The 22,543-nt window shown below is 41.3% G+C and overlaps 1 protein-coding gene across 8 annotated transcripts in view; it reads left to right on the forward strand.

Moving 5' to 3' along the window:
* The window catches only part of LOC122557439 (phospholipid-transporting ATPase IH-like), a 162,222-nt gene that overhangs the window by 100,260 nt on the left and 39,419 nt on the right, over nt 1–22,543 (forward strand). For all 8 annotated transcript variants that reach the window (XM_043705189.1, XM_043705187.1, XM_043705188.1 and 5 more), the window contains exons 19-20: nt 9,258–9,524; nt 18,285–18,459. In XM_043705189.1, the coding sequence (XP_043561124.1) occupies nt 9,258–9,524; nt 18,285–18,459 (442 nt within the window). The remainder of the gene's footprint in view (nt 1–9,257; nt 9,525–18,284; nt 18,460–22,543) is intronic.

The raw sequence follows: 22,543 nt of genomic DNA on the forward strand, positions 1-22,543 counted from the left end.
CTATCACATTTCCGACTCCCCTCCCCCAAGTCCCTCCTCCCTACCTTTTATCTTAGCCTGCTGGATAAACTTTCCTCATACCTGAAGAAGGGCTTATGCCCGAAACGTCGATTCTCCTGTTCCCTGGATGCTGCCTGACCTGCTGCACTTTTCCAGCAACACATTTTCAGCTACTATTTTTTAATCTTATACTTTACAGTATATCTGTTGTCCTTCTAAAGTAATTGTACATATGCTGTTTAGCAAAATCATGAAAACCAGATGAGCTGATGAAGTTCCTGTTTCAAAGGACTTGGGCAGAAGAAATGAATCCTTTACAAAATTTATAATTATACATACACTGAGGCCAGGTTTCACCTGTGTTGCAAAATTATTAAAACTATTAATAACCTTCTCTGTTGGAAGTCTCCCAGGATAGCAATAACTAACTTTCTCCCAGCCAGTATTGTCATTCATGTGCAAGATACACCACCATTAGCTGAATTAGAAATAAAAACACAATTCTGTAATTAGATATCAGATCAAGCAGCAGTCTGTCGTCAGGTTTCTGATGTTTTAATATATCTATTTTGTCTTAAAGTGTGCACACACATACACATGAAACATCATTCCTTTCATTTCTGTTCATGCAGAAATAAAAACCTTGTAGATGGTTGAACAGTATATGTGCTTTCACTAAAACATCTGATACCTCCAACAGCTAACATTTTAACTTTTTGAATGAGTGATCACCTGATCGTGGAGCACAGCAGTTAGAATTCCCTGCTGCTTTGCTAATATGTGGACTATTAGTACTGTAAAACCAATATTTCAGAGAAAATAATCTGGAAAATTATTGCTCATGTTCTTAAACAGAAGTATTGCATTTGAACTTGCATGAAATTGAGCTGTTTATTTGCAAAGTTTCTATTTCTCTATTTGCAACATTATTCCATTTTTACACTGAAAACAATATGCAAGATCAAACTAACAAAATAGACATCTCCATTCAAAAAAAGATTTTGTCAAGATACTTGGGCCCATGTTAGGAATTGGCATATTAAAATGTTCCTACTCTTGATATGTGATAAGGATATTAAATCAGAAGTGTATTTAACATGACTTAATACATGGCAAAAGCAAAAAGTTTCTAAACCCATTCAGGATGTCTGATGTGATATCAAGTGTCAATAATGACTTCTATAGCAAGGAATTCGTTATCAACCTTGAAGCAGTTATAGTCACAAAGTCAGGTAGCAGGTTGACTCTGCACAAGTACTCACTCCCAGTACTCAATGCAATTATTGACAACTTTCTGTCTATTCATGTCCTTGGGAAACAAAATTAAAATTATTGTAGATGTTAGCAATCCAAAATGAAAACCGAAAATGTCTGACCTTGAGTGTTATCGGAAGCATCTCTGGAGCTCTGAAAAGAGTGTTAATGTTTGTGACAAAGCTGCTATTTAACAAGGTTATGCCGTCCTTGTTTTTTTTTTCAGAGAGGTTGTAAATGACCCAGGTTCTGAAAAGTCTACGTTAGGGCCAATTTGATGATAGCTAACAGATACTGCCTCAGGCAGAAGGTTTTTAAGTTTTAAAAAAACACGTGTAATAAAAGGTGAGTGGCCAGTTCTCCCAGCTCAGCCATGTTCTGGTTTGCAGGTGTATTTGTGTGTGTGTGTGTGTGTGTGTGTGTGTGTGAGAGAGAGAGAGAAGAAAGGCTTCTAGTCTCTCATTCACTCGCTCTCTGACTTCTCTCCTTTTATGCCAAGGGGAGTTTGTGGGAATTGTTGCAAGTATTTTGGAATAGCGTCATTAAGTCGGAATAGTCGTTTGGGTTTTCGGATAGGATAGGTTATTCAGTACTCTGTTTTCTGTTCCATTCAGTCATCTTGGAAATAAATTCTGTTTTGTTTAAAATGAAGTGATTTGACCAACTGATTCTCTACTGCAACATCCACTGTAGGCTTGCTAAACACAACTAGCAAAGTTAAGGTCTGGGCTACCACTTTGAAATATTTTGAGGGGGCTTGCCTGGTCCATAATAGATTGGGGGCTCATACTGGGATTCATTCTGTAGTTCTAAATTGGGATTCGGCTGTTGGACTCAAACTTGGCAAGTAGTAGGTGTCAGTGTCTTTTATTCCGGGTGTTGATTTTGGTTGATTTAAACAGTGCTTGGGATAGCAATAACTTTTTCAATCATTGAGTTTTCTGGAGGTGGAAGAAGTGACCTTACAAAAGGAGGTTGAAGCCAAGATGCAGGAATTAGCAGACAAGCTGGGGTTGGAGCTGCCTCCTTCCGTGAGGAAAGAAGAGATAACTGCAGCAGTAGCTCAGTATTTAAATTTGCTGGAACCACATCAGAATCTTTAGAGGTGGCTAAAATTCCAATGAAAATGAAGCAGATTGAGTTAGAGGCAAAAGACGGAATTACGATTAAAAGCAGAGGAAAGATGTAAAAAAGAGAGAGATTGAACTTCGGAAATTGGCACTTAGACAGGAGTTCAAAAATTCACTTTCTGCAGTGGTGAGAGCTCGTGGAATTGCAGAAAGTTGAAACAGCAAGGTTAGCAGCAGGAATGGCCAATGATTGAGTTAGTCCATAAAACAAAGTTTGGCTTTCAGAATCAATTTCAATTCATGAGGGATAGAAATTGGGGAAAAGAGAAATCCTCACATGGAAAGGGAAAGGTAGATCTCGGTGAAGATCATAAGGATAACTTATCACAGGGTAAAAAGGAAACCCTTGAAGAGGATAGAGAAGTTAAAAAGCTCTGGTGTTTTCACTGCAGCAAAATAGGCCATGTGAAATCAACGGGTTAGGAGAAAACGAGGAGGGGGTGTAGCACTACTAATCAGAAAGGGTATCACAGCTACAGAAGCTTCCATTGTCAAGGAAGATCTACCTACCGAGTCAGTATGGGTGGAAATTAGGAACAGCAAGGGAGCAGTCACCTCGTTAGGGGTTTACTACAGGCCCCCCCCAATAGCAGCAGGGAGATGGAAGAAAGCATAGGTTGGCAGATTTTGGAAAAGTGTGGACGTAGTAGGGTTGTTGTAATGGGTGACTTTAACTTTCCCAATATTGATTGGAACTTCCTTCGAGCAGAAGATTTGAATGGAGCTGTTTTTGTAAGGTGTGTTCAGGAGGGTTTCCTAACTCAGTCCGTTGACAGGCCGACGAGGGGAGAGGCCATTCTAGACTTGGTGCTCGGAAACGAGCCGGGGCAAGTATCAGATCTTGTGGTGGGAGAGCATTTTGCTGATAGTGACCACAACTCCTCACATTCTACATCGCTATGGAGGAGAGGATTAGGCAAAATGGGAGGATATTTAATTGAGGAAGAGGAAACTATGATGCGATTAGACATGAGTTAGGAAGCATGGCTAGGGAGCAATTGTTCCATGGTAAAGGCACTATAGACATGTGGAGACTGTTTAAGGAACAGTTGTTGCAAGTGATGAATAAATATGTCCCTCTGAGACAGGCAAGAAGTGGTAAGATAAAGGAACCTTGGATGACGAGAGCGGTGGAGCTTCTCGTCAAAAGGAAAAAGGTAGCTTACATAAGGTGGAGGAAGCTAGGGTCAAGCTCAGCTCTAGAGGATTACAGACAGGCGAGGAAGGAGCTCAAAAATGGTCTAAGGAGAGCCAGGAGGGGGTACGAGAAAGGCTTGGCAGAACGGATTAGGGAGAACACAAAGGCATTTTACACTTATGTGAGGAATAAGAGAATGGTCAAAGAAAGAGTAGGGCCGTTCAGGGATAGCATAGGGAATTTGTGTGTGGAGTCTAAGGAGGTAGGGGAAGCCCTAAATGAGATTTTTGCTTCTGTCTTTAAGAAAGAAATGAACTTTGTAGTGAATGAAACCTTTGAAGAGCAGGTGTGCATGCTGGAATGGATAGAGATTGAGGAAGCTGATGAGCTGAAAAGTTTGTCAAACATTAAGATTGACAAGTCGCCAGGCTCGGACAAGATTTGTCCTCAGCTGCTTTGGGAAACGAGAAATGCAATTGCTTCACCACTTGCGAAGATCTTTTCATCCTCGCTCTCCACTGGAGTACCTGAGGACTGGAGAGAGGCAAATGTAATTCCTCTCTTCAAGAAAGGAAATAGGGAAATCCCTGGCAATTACAGACCAGTAAGTCTCACGTCTGTCGTCTGCAAGGTGTTAGAAAGGATTCTGAGGATATGATTTATGACCATCTGGAAGAGCATAGCTTGATTAAATGCAGTCAACACGGCTTTGTGAGTGGCAGTCATGCCTCAAACCTTAGTTCTTTGAGGATTGAACTAGAAAAGTTGATGAGGGTCGAGCTGTGGATGTGGTGTATATGGACTTCGGCAAGGCATTTGATAAGGTTCCCCATGGTAGGCCCATTCAGAAGATCAGGAGGAATGGGATACAGGGGAACTTAGCTGTCTGGATACAGAATTGGCTGGCCAACAGAAGACAGCGAGTGGTAGTAGAAGGAAAATATTCTGCCTGGAAGTCTGTGGTGAGTGGTGTTCCACAGGGCTCTGTCCTTGGGCCTCTACTGTTTGTAATTTTTATTAATGACTTGGATGAGGAGATTGAAGGATGGGTCAGCAAGTTTGCAGACGACACAAAGGTTGGAGGTGTTGTTGACAGTATATAGGGCTGTTGTAGGCTGCAGCAGGACATTGACAGGATGCAGAGGTGGCAGATGGAGTTCAACCTGGATAAATGCGAGGTGATGCATTTTGGAATGTCGAATTTGAAAGCTGAGTACAGGATTAAGGATCAGATTCTTGGCAGTGTGGAGTGACTAACATGAGGGGTCATAGTTTTAAGCTGGTTGGAGGAAAGTATAGAGGGGATGTCAGAGGTGGGTTCTTTACACAGAGTTGTGAGAGCATGGAATGCGTTGCCAGCGGCAGTTGTGGAAGCAAGGTCACTGGGGACATTTAAGAGACTACTGGACATGCATATGGTCACAGAAATTTGAGGGTGCATACATGAGGATCAGTGGTCGGCACAACATTGTGGGCTAAAGGGCCCTGTTCTGTGCTGTACTGTTCTATGTTCTATAAGCTCTGGGAAGCGGAATGTAGGAAAACAGTATAAAGCCAGAGAACTTTGTTAGAGTGATAACAGAAAGCACAGTGGAGGCTAGAAGGCTGCACCAGAATGTACAAGGTGGTTGGAGGTTTGTTAAAGAGGAAATGCCAGATCTTCTTAAGCTATATACCTGTGAAGGTAAAATGTATTCACATAGGTCAGGAGCAGCAGGTAAAGCGGTTACAATATTAAGAGACACAGGATCCTCTCAGTCTGGGATGCTGAAAGATGAGGGGATATGTAGTTCTGAAGGACTGTTGCCAGAAAAGGTACTAGTAACGGAAATTCACAGTGAGACAAAAAACATTCAATTATGTGAGGTGTGCTTAGAGTGTCCAGAGAATAGTGGAGAATTCAAGGTAGGAGTACTGGACAAACTCTCAGCTCCAGGAATACAATTTGTCCTTGTTAATGATATAGCTGATTCACCAGTAGGAGTGTTGCCTACTGTGGTTGAAAAGCCATTGGAAACTCAAGCAATTGAAATAATGCAGGACACATATCCTGGGATTTTTCCTGACTGTGTGGTAATGAGGTCACAATGTCACGAGCTGAAACAGGAGAGATCAAAGGGTACAGATAAGAAAGTTGAAGTGGAATTAGCAGAGACCCTGTTTAATCAGATGGTTGAGACAGGAATGAAGCTGATGAAGGGCTTTTGCCCGAAACATCGATCTTCCTGCTCCTCAGGTGTTGCCTGACCTGCTGTGCTTTTCCAGTACCACTGTAATCTAGACTCTGATTTCCAACATCTGCAGTCCTCACTTTTCCCTAGGAGCAGATAGATGACAATACAGACATCTTTAGCTCAGATAAGTCAACTGAGTTACAGCAGAAAGATGAAAATTTAAAGCAGTTGTATCAAAAGGCATACACAGAAAAGAAATCTGAATGTATCCCTGAATGTTTAGATTTAGATTCCCAACCGTGTGGAAACAGGCCCTTCAGCCCAAAATGTCCACACCGATCCTCCAAAGGGCAATCCATCCAAACCCATTCCCCTACATTTACCCCTGACTAGTGCACCTAATACTATGGGCAATTTAGCATGGCCAGTTCTCCTAACCTGCACATCTTTGGACTGTGGGAGGGAACCGGAGCATCCAGAGGAAACCCACGCAGACAGAGGGAGAATGTGCAAACTCCACACAGACAGTTGCCCGAGGTGGGAATTGAACCCGGGTCCCTGGTGTTGTGAGGCAGCAGTGCTAACCACTGAGCCATCATGCCGCCCCTTAAAAATGATGTCTTAATGAGGAAATGGAGACCGATGAGATATTCAGACAGATGAGAAAAGGGCAGAAGTTCATCAAATCGTATTGTCTGTGGGGTATGGGAAGGAGCTGTTGCGAGTGGCACATGAGCTATGACTTGGAGGTCATTTCGGATTGAGAAAAACTCAAGCTAAAATACAAAAACATTTTACTGGCCTGGACTGCACAAGGATGTAGTTGAATTTTGCCAGACGTGTCATACATGTCAGGTAATTGGAAAACCATAGGCAGTCATAAAACCCCCACCTTTAATACCTATTCCTACATTTGAGGAACCTTTTACAAGAGTTTTCATTGACAGCGTAGTTCCCCTACCTCAAAGAAAAAGTGGGAATCTGTACTTGTTAACAATAATGGATGTGTCAACGAGATTTCCAGAGACTGTCCCATTATGTAATATCACAGCTAAAAGCATTGTAGAACAATTATTCAAATTTTTCACTAGATATGGACTACCAATAGAGATACAATCAGATCAAGGGTCAAACCTCACATCAAAATTATTCAAGGAAGTTATAGACTGCTTAGGAATAAAACAATTCAAATCTACTGTGTATCATCCTGAATTGCAGGGAGCGCTGGGAAGGTGGCATCAGACATTAAAGACCATGCTGAGGGCTTATGTCAGGACTATTCAAATGATTGGGATAAGGGAATTCCATTTGTGATTTTTGCAATCAGAGATGTACCAAATTAATTGACCAAATTCAGTCCATTTCAATTCGTTTTGGGGCATGAAACAAGAGGTCCGTTAAAAATAATTGAAGAGAAATTGGTAAGTCAGAACTCAGAGACTACATATTTGGACTCTGTCAAATTTTAGGGAACAATTAAATAGAGCTGGTGAGTTGCCTAGATAACACTTAAAAGTATCGCAGCATAAAATGAAACAGGAAGCAGACAAAAAATCAAAAATTCGCAACTTTGGTCTCGGCTACTTTTCTGAACTGTTTTGAGAGGGCTAGCCTAGTCTGTAACATGTTGCAAATGGATGACCATTTATCAGCTAATTCTGATTTATCAATGACCCGAAACATTTAACCCCATCTTTCAATTTTTCCACAGGCGCTGCCTGACTACCTGAGCGTTTCCAGAAATTTTGTTATATGTCTTGACTGAATTGTCTGTTCTAGGTGGCACTGCATAAGAGTTTTAATTGTTTTCATTTGAAAACTGACCATTGTAAAACTTAATAGGCTGATCTTATTGGGATTTTAATAATTGGGTGGGGTATGAAGAGGTTTGTGGCAGAATCGAGTGAAAAGTCTAGTGAGGCGTATGTTGATTTGGGAGCATCTTTTATTCTTTAACAAAGTGCTAAGACCAGGAGAATTATGACTTGATAAACTTCTTGATAAACTCAGCTCTTTAACATTCAGCTTCCTGTTGTACAAACTAGACATTGAGAAATCGTAGCATGTTGACAGGTACTGTTCTAATTTACTTCAGCTCGTTACTTGCGCCATGTTGGGTAGCACATCCCAACATCTCTGACCAGGCTCCATGGCCACCAACCACATGCACCCAAATCCAGAGACATTGGCATCTGATGTGTGCCAGCCTCTTAATGATTCACTTACCGGATGCTGCTACACTGGCAGCTGTAAATGCAAGCTACTGCAAGGACACTACACTCAGGGACACACCCTCAGTTTGTGGACCAGACAAGGCTGCTTCTCTGGTTTCTTTGCTCACTGTCATAGTGTTCGGAGTCTATCTGCCTTGCCTTTATACATTTTGCCCCCTCGGCAAGAGAGATAAAGCTGATATTACTTCTGTCTTGCCATGCCATTTAGTAAAGATCCAAAGACTAAGCTTGTCATAGTCTTCCGCAAGTCTAGAGTCAAACCAAGAGTGATAGTCTTTGCTGCTGGAGTCCCAGCACAGTAAGACATGGTCAGTCAACAGTTCAAGGCAGTCAAAGTTAGGATTGTCTCCTTTAAGGAGTGAGGAGCCAAATGTAGGGCAACTTTGACTGTTACTTCTCAATTGGTGCTGCTACCCTGTTGGAAGAAAGGCAATTACAGTGGAAGATGAAGGTGGATGACATAAATGTTACTTCTGGTGCAGGTGGGGAGGTGTCTTGCGTAAGTGAGTAGACATCATAGAGGGCATGCAGGGTTTAGGTGCGTGAGCAAGTGGGGAAGCTTTTACAATAATAGAGTGGTAGAGCATGAGACTTGGAGGTGGGGGGTGTAGGGGGAAGTTAAATTCAGTAGCAGAGATGGTTGCTGTGAGGGAAGGGAAGGAAGATGGTGAAAGTTCTGTTGGTGGAGTGGAAAAGAAAATTGCTGGACATTTCCGCTAACAACTGTGACTGTACTAACCTGGGTGGTATAATGTGGTGTCGTTGTTGGTGCTGGGGAAAGAGGAAGTCCCACATTTGCAACGTCTCATTCAACAGGATCTCAGGCCCCGCCTGCATTTTAGTGTGACAGTTACCGCTGTCTACCACGTACAGGATAAATGTCAGGAACCATGCATAACAGCTTTTTACTGACAGCACTCGTCTGATTGCGCAACAGTATTTTAAAGATGACTGGTAACCAATGCATCCACGCCAATTCTGAGCCATCCCAGCAATGGTAGTGTCTCCAGGAAATGGTATGTGATAAGATAGAAATCAAATCAGACATGAGGGACACGGTAGGGGCAGGTTAACAAGTAAATGGGACACATTTGTTAAGATGCAGCAAGTAAGCTTTCAGGGCTTCATGGCAAGAATCTCTTTGAAATTCAATTCAACTCTCACTTAGCCAAAAAAAAGTAAGATTCCACTAATGTTTTGTGAATAAATTCAGGTAATAATATTAGAAAGAAGTATTTGTCTAACAAAGGAAAGTGCTGATGCTGCTACTTGATTTTTTTTTTTGAGAATTCCAATTGCTTTGCTTTACTTTTTCCTCCATGAAAAGGCTCCAAGAACAAGCTGCAGAAACGGTTGAAGCCTTGCGCTCTGCGGGTATGAGCGTGTGGGTGCTCACAGGAGACAAGATGGAAACAGCAATGGCCACGTGTTATGCCTGCAGGCTTTTCCATACTAACATGAAGCTTTTAGAACTGACAACAAAAAACATTCAGGAGTTCAAAGCAAGAAATGAGGCAAAAGTGCATGAGCTACTGCTGGAACTACACAAAGTGGTTGTCCAAGATAAAAAATATTCTTCCGTCAGTCAATTAAGGTATGTTCTTGAAAATTTAGAATCTGTTCACCCCTTCAAGACTGTTCTGCTATTGTACCGAAAGGTGTGTGATTTATGTAATTATGTTTTTTATAAAAGATTAGATTTCAGAGTTGTGGCAATTATTTTTTGTGTGAAGTAGTTTAACTAAGCCGAATGGAAGTTTGTTTATATTGTGGTGTTTTATGGCAGTAGGGGTGGCTCGGTGGTTAGCACTGCTACCTCGCAGCTCCAGGGTACCTGGTTCAATTCCAGCCTCGGGCGACAGTCTGTGTGGTGTTTGCACATTATCCCTGTGTCTGCTTGGGTTTCCTCTGAGTGCTCCAGTTTCCTCCACAGTCCAAAGATGTGCAGGTTAGGTGAATTGGCCATGCTAAATTACCTGTAGTGTTTGGGGATGTGTAGGTTAGGCGCATTAGTCAGGAGTAATAGAGCAGGGGAATGGGTCTGGGTGGGTTACTCTTCAAAGGGTTGGTGTGGTCTTGTTTGGCCGAATGGCTTGTTTCCACATTGTAGGGATTCTATAAGTAAAAGTATATTAAATTATGCCATTCGTTCAGTAAAAACTAGGATGGGTGAGTATTTTCTAAATTTCGTTAAACACTTAGGTTTCCTTAGAACTGAATTCATAACTGAAGTCAGGTGTAAAATTTAGTTTTCCTAGGAAAATTAGTTTGTTCAGAGGACAGTAAAGGGAATAAATTACCTCATGTAAGGGTTTTCATTTGTGTAAACTACCCCATTTCATTCAAAATGGGCATAGATTTGAACAACCATAGATTTAATTTGTGAGAGTAAAAGCAAAAGGCTTCACAACTCTTGGGACCAGAACTGGAAAGAAGCAACACATAGGAACATTTCTCTGAATTTTGATCATCTGTAAAGTGGTGATTTCGAGGAGTAGATGGGATCTTGTTTTGTCAGATATTTTGAAATCTTTCAAACTGCACTATATTTCATTTGGTTGTTTATATTATTTCTGTTCTGTGACAAATTTCTTGTTTTATTGTTGAAACCAGCTCTGCAGTCTTGTTTGTTTACCAAAAAAAAACAAGTTAAATTGGAAAAAAACATGTTCTGTCAAGTCAGTAGTAACATCCATTGGGATCATAACACATTCACCGTGGGGCGGCACGGTGGCTCAGTGGTTAGCACTGCTGCCTCACAGCACCAGTGTCCTAGATTCGATTCCAGCCTCTGGCGACTGTCTGTGTGGAGTTTGCACGTTCTCCCTATGTCTGCGTGGGTTTCCTCAGGATACTCCAGTTTCATCCCACAGTCCAAAGATGTGCAGGTCAGGTGAATTGGCCATGCTAAATTGCCCATAGTGTTAGGTGCATTAGTCACAGGGAAATGGGTCTGGATGGGTTACTCTTTGGAGGGTTGGTGTGGACTTGTTGGGCTGAAGGGCCTGTTTCCACACTTAGGGGAATCTAATCTATGTCCAAACTTCATCTGTCCTTCTGTCTTTATGTCCCTTAGAAAATCTCCATGAGCAAAAATATATGCAGCCTAGTTGAAAATTATGAATTTGAACCTACTGCTATCGTGGGAAGAGTTCTAGACTTCTGCCACTGCTGTGTAAAGAAACATTTTAAACCAATCAATGCCCTGGTTCTGATTTTAAGATGATGTCCCCTAATGAGTTCAAAAAGTTTCTCTTATCTACTCTGTTAATTCTTTTCAAGATTTCAATCGGTTGCCTTCTACACTCTAACAAATATAAGTCTAGTTGATGTCATTGTTTTATATTTTACCTCTGAGAAGTTGGTAATATTTTGATGGAACTGTGCAGCACTTCTTCCAAAGTCAGTATAACCTTTCTAACAGAACTGCATAAGTTCGTCCAAACATGGTCCAACTAACTGACCAATATGGTTTCCTGATCTGTGTATGTGGACCTCCAAATTAATGGACTTCCATTTCTTTCTTGTTTTGTTTATTGAATAAATGGTAAATATTCTTACCTGCTTCCAAAATTAAATGACATTTTAAGTAATTAAGTTGAAATCAATCTGCTAATGTTTTGTCCCTATCAACCTACCAATGTCTGTAATTTTATGTTCCTGTCTACGTTATTGCTATATTGCCAGTGTTCATATCATTGGCAAATTTGGACATATGGCTCACTATTCTATTATCAAAATTTATTAAGAAATATAGTGAGTACTTGAAGCTCCAGCAGGGGCCTTTGTGGAGAACAGGTGCTCACTTATTCCCAATTGGTATATATGCACATTACTCCATTTCCATGTTGTCTTCTACCTAACAAGGTAAAGAATTGACCTTCAATTCCTTTAATTTGAGCTAGTATTGCAATGCCTTAATTAGAATCTTAATGTCACCTTGAAATCCAAATAAACTCTATCAATAAATATTCTCCTGCCTATTGCGTTAGCTCTAAAAAAAAAAGTCTTCTGCATAACCTACATCGACTGTTCTGAGTAAGTGTGGCTCAGTTGGCAACCCTTGCTTCTAAACTAGAAGATTGTGGGACCAGGTCCCACTCCCGAGACTGGAGCTTAAAAATCCAGATTGATTGTCTGAGTGTACTTTGTTTTATAATGTTTTTTCATACTAATTTTGATTTGTTTTAGGTCTTTATTCAATAATAGTTTCTCTAGAATATCAAATATATTGTTCTGTACTATGAAGGTGAACAAAATTATTATGAAACAAGTCTGCCACTATTTGATTTTAATTTATAGTACTTCCTTTATCGGTTTTTTAAAGGATCAGTGTTACCCTTATCTGGTTGTTCATCTCAGCTGTAATACCGTCTTGAGAGTTTTGATACCGATTCCAAGTTTTACTTTGCAATCCAGTCGATCATTTTGTTGTCCTTTGCTTTTGTGACACACCTCTTTGGCCCTCTGTGTTTTGTAAACTGTATCTTCTTTTTGACAACCATAACACTTTATCCTTATGGTTGCATGTGCAGTTTTACATAGAGAAACAGAGCAAGTGTAGGCCATTTGGCCCTTTGAACACGTTCCACAGGCTCACCACTCTGGGTCAAGAAATTTCTTCTCGTCTCAGTTCTAACTGATTTACCTCATGTCCCTCGACTGTGATCACTGGTTCTGGACTCACCACCATCAGGAATCTTTCTTTTTCCTATCCAGTCTAGTCCTATTAGAATTTTATAGGTTCTATTAGATTTCCCCTCATTTATCTGAACTCCAGACAATATACTCCTAATCAATTCAACATCTCCTCATGTGGCAGACCCACTTTCCCAGGAATCAGCCTGGCAAACCTTCGCTCAAAGTTGGTCAGGCACTATCTCGGGAGATTCCTGAAGAAGGGCTTATGCCCGAAACGTCGATTCTCCTGTTCCCTGGATGCTGCCTGACCTGCTGCGCTTTTCCAGCAACACACTTTCAGCTCTGATCTCCAGCATCTGCAGACCTCAATTTCTCTTCAGGCACTATCTCCCCTTAGCAAAGTCATGCTGACTGCTCTTTATTAAATCCTGCCTCTCCAAGTGCAGATTAATTCTCTCCCTCAGAATTGCATGCAATTGTTTCTCCACCACTGAGATTAGACTGACTGGCCTATGATTCCTGCTTTCTCCCTTGTTCCCTTCTTGAATAGCAGTACCATATTGGCTGTCCTTCAGTCCTCTAGCACCTCTTCTATGGCCAGACAAAGTTAAAAATCACACAACGCCAGGTTATAGTCCAACAGGTTTAATTGGAAGCACACTAGCTTCCAATTAAACCTGTTGGACTATAACCTGGTGTTGTGTGATTTTTAACTTTGTACACCCCAGTCCAACACTGACATCTCCAAATTATGGCCAGACAGAAATTGAAAATTGTCACCAAAGCCCTTGCTATTTCTGCCCTTGTTTCACTCAACAGCTGAAGATATTTTAGTTACTTTTTAAAAACCACCCTTTTTCTCTTTATCCAATCTGGTGTACCCCTTGATATCTAGGGTTACTGGATTTGTTGGCCCTGCCCTTTGTCTTTGTTGAGCTCTCCCTAATTTCCTCCTTGAACGGATCCTGCTGCTCTGGCACAGATTTATGTAAAAGTATCTATTCCCGATCCACTTTGGCCAAATTATAACTGATTACATTAAAATTGGTCCCCCTCACCCACCCCAAGCTTAGGACATTGATTTCCAGCCCATCTTTGTCCTTGTCCATAACAATCTTGAATCTGGTGTAGTTACGATTACTGTCTGCAAAATGCTCCCCCATTGATACTTTAACTACTTGCCTGACTTCCTTACCTAAAATTCTGTGTGTTGGCCTAAAAAAAATTCTAAGAATTTAGCTCTCCTGAACCTTTCACACTTTGGCTATCCCAGTTAATGAGCAGAAGTAGAAATCCCCCATTATCACAACATTATTACTTTTGACATTTCTGAAATTGCCTAGGTATATGCTCTTGTAATTTGTTTTATTTGTTCACAGGATGTGGGCATTGCTGGCTAGTCCGGCATTTATTGTCCATTCCTAATTGTCCAGATGGCAGTAAAGGGCGAATCGCACTGCTGTGTGTCTTTATTTATTCATTTACAGAATATGGGTGTCACTGGCCAGGCCAGCATTTGGTATCCATCCCTAATTGCCCAAAGGATAGTTAAGTATCAGTCACGTTGCTATGGGTCTGAAGTCACATGTAGGCCAGGCCAGGCAAGGACAGCAGTGTCCTTTCCTAAAGGACATTAGTGAGCCAACAATTAGTTTTTTTTTGAGAATCAACAATGGTTTCATGATGCTAATTAGACTTGTAATTCCAGATGTTTATTGAATTCAAATTCCGCCATCTGCCATGGCAGGATTCAAACCCAGGTCCCCAGAATGTTACCAGGATCTTTGGATTAATGGTATAGAGATAATGTCACCAGGCCACAGCCTCCACCTGTTCTTTTCCTTCTATTTCTGTCAAGACTGTTACGAGGCATGCAGTACGTGCCAGCAATGGGATTGCTCCTGTTTGGCTATGAGGTTCTACCCATGTGCCTTAATTTGAAGAGCCTTCTCAGATGTCATCTTTGCTCACTGCTGTAATAGATTCCTTTATCAATATTCAATCACCCCATCTCTTTTACCTCCTCCCTGTCTTGCCTGAAGACATTGTATCCTAGAATATTGAGCTGCCAATCCTGTCGCCCTCTCAACCATACCTCAATCACAGCAACGATATCACACTGCCATGTTTGAATGTGTGCCCTCAGTCACCTGCCTTGTTTGTTAACTCTTTGCAGTAATATAAATACAGGTACCATCCAACCTTGCCAAACTCCCTTGTGCCTGAAATGGCCTTTAATTAGTATGCCCTCTTGACTCACTTGCTGGCATTTTCAAACATGGCCATTCATCTTGCCCCTACTGAACATTCTGTCTGGATCCCACATTCCTGTCAAATAAGTTTAAACCCTGTCCACCAGCACCAACAAACCTCGCTGTGAGGATGCCGGCCCCATTCCGGTTCATGTGCAGCTCGCCTGCCCCAGATCCCCCATTGGGATTGTGTTTGAGGGTAGTGTCCTAGAAATCTATGATCATGTTGACTCACTTCCTGTATACGTGGTCATGAGGGCCAGGTGAAGCTTCCAAAATTGGCCATATCGCACAGACAGAACATACCACAGTTGTGAGCTCTGATGCCATGGTTTCCCTTAAGCCCTTTAGTGACTTGCTTTTAAAAAAATATTTGTATAAGAATACAATGAACTTCCCTTATGTTAACTTTGCTTACTGTGTTACTTTATTGTATTTGCATTGACTTTCAGTTATTTCTGTTGTTTTTCAGTTAACCCCTTCTTCCCGAAAAAACACTTTTTTTTTAAATCACAGATCAATCAACCCACCACTTTCCTTTGATGTGCCTGTTTAACGTTTTCCTTCCTATTCCCATACCTCCACCTCGGCCAAAACAGCAGACACTTGAACCTACAGCTGTGAAGTTATCCCTCCCCTGGGGCCTCAATATATCCTCTTGCTGACTGTCTTCTCTTCATTCAGTTGAAACTGAAGTACCAAAGTGGTTGTCCTCGCATTTATCCACATTATACTGCATCTTCAATCATTTGCCCACTCGCTCAGCCTGTCCAAATTATATTGAAGAATCTCTGCCTCCTCCTCACAGCTCACTCGCCCACCCAGCATTGTCACCATCTGAAAATCTGGCGACATACATTCATTCAGTTCCCTCATTCAGTCATTAACATATGTTGCGAGGGGTCCAAGCCCTTCTCCCTGCGGTATCCCACGAGTCACTATCTGCCTTTAGGAAAAATTCCTGATTATTCCTACCATTTTTATTTGCTCTGTCAAACCTATCTCAATGCACTATCCCTATCCAACATGCTTTAATTTTACACGTTAATCTCTTATGTTGAACTTCTGTCAAAAGCCTTCTGAAAATCCAAATAGACTATACCCATTCACTCCCCAAATCAGCATTACTTGTTAAATGCATGAAGAATTCCAGTAGATTTGTCAGGCAAGATTTCCCTTTCATAAATTCCTGCTGACTCTGTCCAATCCTGCCACTGTTTACCAAGTGCTCTGCTATAAATCGTTGATAATAGACTCTAGGATTTGCCCTTCTACTGCCATTAGGTTGACTGGTTTATAATTCATGGTTTTTCTCTTCACCTTCTTCATTAAATAAAGGGTTTATGTTAGCTACTCTCCAATCTGTAGGAACTGTTCCAGAGTCTGTGATATCTTGGAAGGTGACCATCAATGTATCCATTATTTTTAAGACCATTTCCTTAAGCACTCTAGGATGTAGATTCAGACCTGGGGATTTATCAATCTTTGATCCCATTGATTTCCCCAACACCATTTGCTTATTAACACTGATTTCCTACAGTTTGTCCCTCTCACTAAATCCTGTGTTACCAAAGAATGATGCTGATCAGTTTGCTGTTGTCAGTCTCAATCTTGTCCCTTTATTTGAACCTTAACTGTTGTTCTTTCTGTTTTCACTGCATTTGATCAAATGATCAATTAGATAAGTGTTAGTGGCTGGTACATAATAAGTGCGTAACAAGCTGCCTTGACCTCCCATTGGGGGCATGTCTTTAGCCGCTTGGGCCCTAAACTCTGGAATTCCCTCTTTTATTTCTTGTTACCCCTCTCTTATTTTAACCCACTCCTTAAAATCTATATATCTTTGACCAAACGTTTGGTCATCTTCCCTGCCCCAAAGATGTAGGCAGCGATGAGTCAGCTGGGTAAAATATGGCGAGAACAGAGAATCTGATTCTTGATGTTGTGGAAGAGAAATCCAATTTGCCACTCAAGGTTCTAACAGCAAGATGAAAATCTTGCCTTTGGCAAGATGTCTCTCATGTATTAACATCTAATTATTACCAAATCTCAACTCATTTATATGCAGTTTGCTACTATTTCAGGCAGTGGGAAGAATGTAGATGGCAAAAGTTCCCAATCTGAAAGTCTGAGCAAGTACCTGGTGTTTGCAACTAGCTGGTTCCAGATGTCCATTTTGCCAGCATTCCCTAACACTTAAGGGACTCTCCGTGGGCAGTGACTGCCTATATTCTCCATCACAGAGGTTGGCATTAGCAGCATTGGCAAATCACCAGCGTCAGGAGGAGAAAGTGAGTACTGTAGATTTGGCGATTAGAGTCACAAAATGTGGTCCTGGAAAAGCACAGTTGGTCACGTAGCATCTGAGGAGCAGGAGAGTCAACATTTCGAGCAAAAGCTGTACATCATGAAAAGAGCTGATGCCCAAAACGTCGATTGTCCTGCTTCTCGGATGCTGCCTGACCAACTGTGCTTTTCCAGCACCGCGCTTTTTGACTCAAATCAACAGCCTCACCACAGTTTCAGGGAAAATTTGGGGCTCGATTCTAAAACAGTTCAGGATTTCAATACTGCACTTTGGAGCTTGCTAATAGTTTACATTGCAATGCTGCAGCTAGGTCACTTTGCTTGCATGAGCAGTCACTCACCTTGTGCATCGCAACATGGTGTATCTTGAGGTTTTTAAACTTTTGTAGTGCTCACTGCCTTTGCACCCATTTGGATACCCATTACATCTCTGCCTTGCCTTGTCTTTTAGCCTTGTCCTCCTGTCATGCTTGACAGCATTGTATAGCATTGTGCAAGGGGAGCTATGATCAGTCAGGGATTTGGTCATTAATTATGTGGTATTGTTGCACATTCCTCCTGACCTGAAACATCGCACTGACCTGGGTGATTATTTCAGATCAGTTTGACATAGAACACAGCTGGTGTTTAAATATAGCACACGTGATGGAAGGTCCGGGAACTGGTGAGCATTTTGCTGCTGCTGAGCACTAGCTAGTGTGAGAGCAGTACAATGGAGTGAGAGCAGCAGAGAACTGCATGAAACTCACTGAGAGAAACCTTCCATGAAACTCCTGAAAATTGGCACTGATCTAATCTTCTATAACAATCAGCCGCATCTCATTTTTTATGTTGTGGTTTGTCTGATGTATTTATGAAGGATGTTAGAATGTAATATAAATGCAAGTAGCTGTTTCCTAAAAAAAAAAATCGTGTATTTAAACGTAGAGAAATCCATATTTGAGCTATCGAATATCAATATTTGCAATGGTTATTCCAAATAGAATGCTGATAGTAATTGCTTTGTGCCTTTGGTTCTTAAAGCACACTGGCATCTAGTGACAGAGCATCTGTACTGCATCAAAGATTACACCAACCTGGTGTAAATGATCCTATTAAAATTGTGGTAGATTACATGACTTTTTAAAAAACATCTACATCTGTTTCTTTTGCAGAAGTTGGTCTACTACGCAGGAATTTGGTTTGATCATTGATGGTGCTGCTCTGTCACTAATAATGAAACCAACCCAAGATGGGAGCACAGGCAACTACAAAGACCTGCTGTTGCAAATATGTCAGAGATGTACTGCAATTTTATGTTGCCGAATGGCACCGTTACAAAAAGCACAGGTATACTCACTACCTTTTTACAAATATTAAATGTCTGTCTGTTCATGTTGAATCGATCCATCAGGCTTTATCTATATACATTCATCTTTCTGTATCTATCCCATATATTCAAGTATGTCAGTTTCTCTCAAATGTTTTTGCTTGAAAGCATAGCAAGGATTTGTTTTGAAATCTGTAACTTGTATACACACAAGAAGCTCTGTTATGAAGCAGCAATTCAAAATTGACTTTGGAATGTACTCAAGTATGTGCTGCAGAGTGGTGCTTTAAGCAACAGCCTTAGAGACAGGCAGGCTTGCACTTCGCTTGTCAGTATACTGTAGTGTAGAACAATTCTCTAAGTGATTGCTAGTCTCCCTCACAGGCTTCTCTTAATATTTAAATACCTCCTCCGATTCTTGACACAACTATTCCTAATAGGTTCTACCCTCTGGCCATCCTCTTGTTCCTTACATAAGAGTAGATTGCCTTGAGGTTTTCTTTAATCCTACCCACCATGGCTCCTTCATGCGAGGGAAGAGATTGCTGCGCCTTTGATGATATGTGTCCTAACTGTCCACTGGAGTAGTACCAGATGATTGAAGGGTGGCAAATGTTATTTTCTTGCTCAAGAAAGGGAATAGGATAACCCTGGGAATTACAGACCAGTCAGTCTTACATTGTTGGTGGTCAAATTAGTAGAGGATTCTGAGAAACAGGATTTATGATACTTGGAAAAGCAGTCTGATTCAAGACAGTCAGCATTGCTTTGAGAGTGACAGGTCATGCCTCACAAGCCTTATTGAATCCACCACAGTAGATATGGTGTATATGGATTTTAGCAAGGTGTTTGATAAGGTTTCCCATGGTCGGCTCATTCAGAAAGTAAGGCGACATGGGATACAGGGAAATCTGGCTGTCTGGATACAGAATTGGTTGGACCATTTGGCTGGCTCATAGAGGACAGAGGGTGGTAGTTGATGGAAAGTATTCAGCCCGGAGCTCAGTGACCAGTGGTGTTCTGCAGGGATCTGTTTTGAGACCTCTGCTCTTTGTGATTTTTATCAATGACAAATATGGATGAGGAAGTGGAAGGGTGGCTTGGTAAGTTTGCTGGTGACATGAAGGTTGGTGGAGTGGTGGATAGTGTGGAGGGCTGTTTTAGGTTGCAATGGGAGACATTGACAAGATGCAGAGCTGGGTTGAGAAGTGGCAGATGAAGTTCAACCTAGAAAAATATGAAGTGATTAATTTTGGAGTGTCGAATTTGAATGCAGATTACAGGGTTAAAGGCAGGATTCTTGGCAGTGCGGAGGAGCAGAGGGATCCTGGGGTTCACATTCATTGATCCCGCAAAGTTGCTGTCTGGGTTGATAGGATTATTAAGAAGGCATCTGGCATGTTGGCTTTCATTGGCAGGGGTATTGAGTTTAAGAACTGCAAGATTATGCTGCAGCTCTATAGAGTGCTAGTTAGAGCACACTTGGAATATTGTGTTCAGTCTGGTTTCCTTATTATAGGAAGGATGTGGAAGCTTTAGAGAGGGTGCGGAGGAGATTTACCGGGATGCTGCCTGGACTGGAGGGCATGTCTTATGACGAAAGGTTGAGGGAGCTAGGGCTTTTCTCAATGGAGCAAAGAAGAATGAGAGGTGACTTGATGGAGGTGTACAAGATGATGATAGGCATAGATAGAGTCGGTAGCCAGAGACTTTTTCCCCAGGACGAACATGTCTGTCCATCACAATGGGTCATAACTTAAGGTGATTGGAGGAAGGTTTTGGGGAGATGCCAGAGGTATATCCTTACACACGGAATGGTAGGTGTGTGGAATGTACTGCTGGCAGTGGTAGTAGCATCAGATACATTAGGGACATATAACTGACTTTTGATAGGCACATGGATGATAATAAAATGAAGGGTATGTAGGTTAGTTTGATCTTAGAGTAGGGTAAAAGCTCTGTAAGATATTGAGTGCTGAAGGGCCTGAGCTGCGCTGTCCTGTTTTGTGTTCTAAACCTCTGATTCACCTTAAGATGTCCAAAATTTCAACACTTAGGCTTCAAGGATAAAAACAGTTTAAGCACTTCTGAATCCAAGCCACAGAGTAAGGCATTGCTCATTAGTGGACCTGTTGTGAGCAACTCTACCTGTTGGCGCAGGGTTAGACACATAATGTTAATCAGTATTTCAGTTTTTTGGATGAATGATTCATTTTCAAATAGATTAGTAGTTAATGGATGCACCCCACCCTTAAAAAAACTTTAATATTGTGCATGCAGCATTTTCAAAAATGGTTTAATAATGCCTTTAAGAAACCAAGTTTTTTTCTTTTTGATCCATTCATGGACGCTAGCATTTCTACAGAGGCCATGGGATGGATATTCCAGAAACAGTTGGCACAGTCTGAGAGTTAGGATCAGACGGTTCAAAAGAGGTGTTAGAAAGCACTTCTATACACAAAAGATGGTAGACAAATGGCAGTGGATGCAGAATTAGTTAATTTTAAATGAGGTAGATACATTTTTGTGAAGTAAAGGTATTAAGGGATATGGGTCAAAGCAGGTATATAGAGTTAGATCACAGATCAGTCATGATCTCTGAATATTGGATTAGGCTCAAGGGGCTGAATAGCCTCCTCCTGTTCCTGATAATCTGCAATAAATGCTGGCCCAGCCATTGACACACACACCTGCCCCCCAACAAAAAATAGGAGGGATACACTGAGCCAATGTATGTATTAAAAGAAGTCAGTTAAATCAAAATAATAATTGCGTGCAAGTCTACTTGGCCATTGATTGCTCTCTGCTTTTTGTTATCGATAATTGTAAGGAAAGATCATTGTTTTGCATTCTTAATTTTTTACACTAAATAGGGTATTAAATAGTGCTCAGTGAAGAGCTTTAATATCATTATTGTAAGTTTTACTGCAAATTTGCTGTTGACTACTGATTGAATAATTTCCATATTTAGCAACTTATCACTTAACTACCATACGGACAATATTAAATTTCTGCTAAAAGGATTCTGCCAACACGATAGAGACCATCTGTTCTGTTGTGGATGCTGTTTTTTGTTTTCACATTGCTAACCAAATCTTCTCTGCAGATCATTAACCCAATCAACCCTGAACCTCCGAATCTCTCTGCTCGCTTATTTCATTCTCTGAGCTCATCTTGCTTATGACACCACTTCTGGTTTCCCTGTTGTTCCTACAGTAACACAGGCAAAATTCTCTTTCCTTTGTTACTTTCCTTGCTACATAAGAATATAAATTATTTCATCTCAGTACTTCCTATCTACCTTGCTTTCAAAACTGCCATAATTGCCCTGCTGGAAATAAAAAGCACTGTCCATTGCAAATTATGATCACAGAGTGAACGTCTCTCTCTCTCATACTTCCTCAGCCTGAGCAACTCCATGGTTGGCCTTTTCTCACCACACCCTAACCTAAACTTTAAAAATAGGTTCTGTCTGTAGGATGTCACCCCTGTTGGTTGCAGCATGTTTGGAGTGCTTGCTCTTTCATTCATTCATAACTTTTGCAACACCTCCAATACTTAAACAGTGATAGCCAGAGTTCCCTAAGGATCCGTCCTTAGTACCCTGTTTTAACTCCAGTATATTTTCTTTTCTACGACACTGGATGTCTAACTATTGACAACCACCATGTTTATGATTGTCTGTTAAACCCTTTAGCTGGAACAATTATTATTCTTCTGCTTCAGTCCTTCGGGGGCAAGGAAGATTTGGCCCCACTGCAGTGGCCAAACTGTCCAATCCTGGAACTGCAAACACTGTGATAGATGATGTTTGATGTTTGATGAAGCGGGTGGGTGGGACCTGGATGGGACCCTCTGGATTCTGCAAGCTGTTTCTGCTGCACGTGGTTGGCCTTCACTTGCTCCACTGAGTGAGACTGAAAGTGATTGGTAATTTTGCTTCCCCTCCAGTTTGTGCATTCTAGGGCAAGCAAGTCGCCATGTCAATGCAGGAATGTTGTAGTATTTAGCGAGATTTTTAGGGAGTCCTTGTAGCATTTCCTCAGTCCTCCCAGTGATCGTTTACCATTGGAGAGCTCAGAGAAGAGCACTTGTTTAGAGACT

Source organism: Chiloscyllium plagiosum, chromosome 15 (genome assembly GCF_004010195.1).
Source record: "Chiloscyllium plagiosum isolate BGI_BamShark_2017 chromosome 15, ASM401019v2, whole genome shotgun sequence".
NCBI lineage: Eukaryota > Metazoa > Chordata > Chondrichthyes > Orectolobiformes > Hemiscylliidae > Chiloscyllium > Chiloscyllium plagiosum.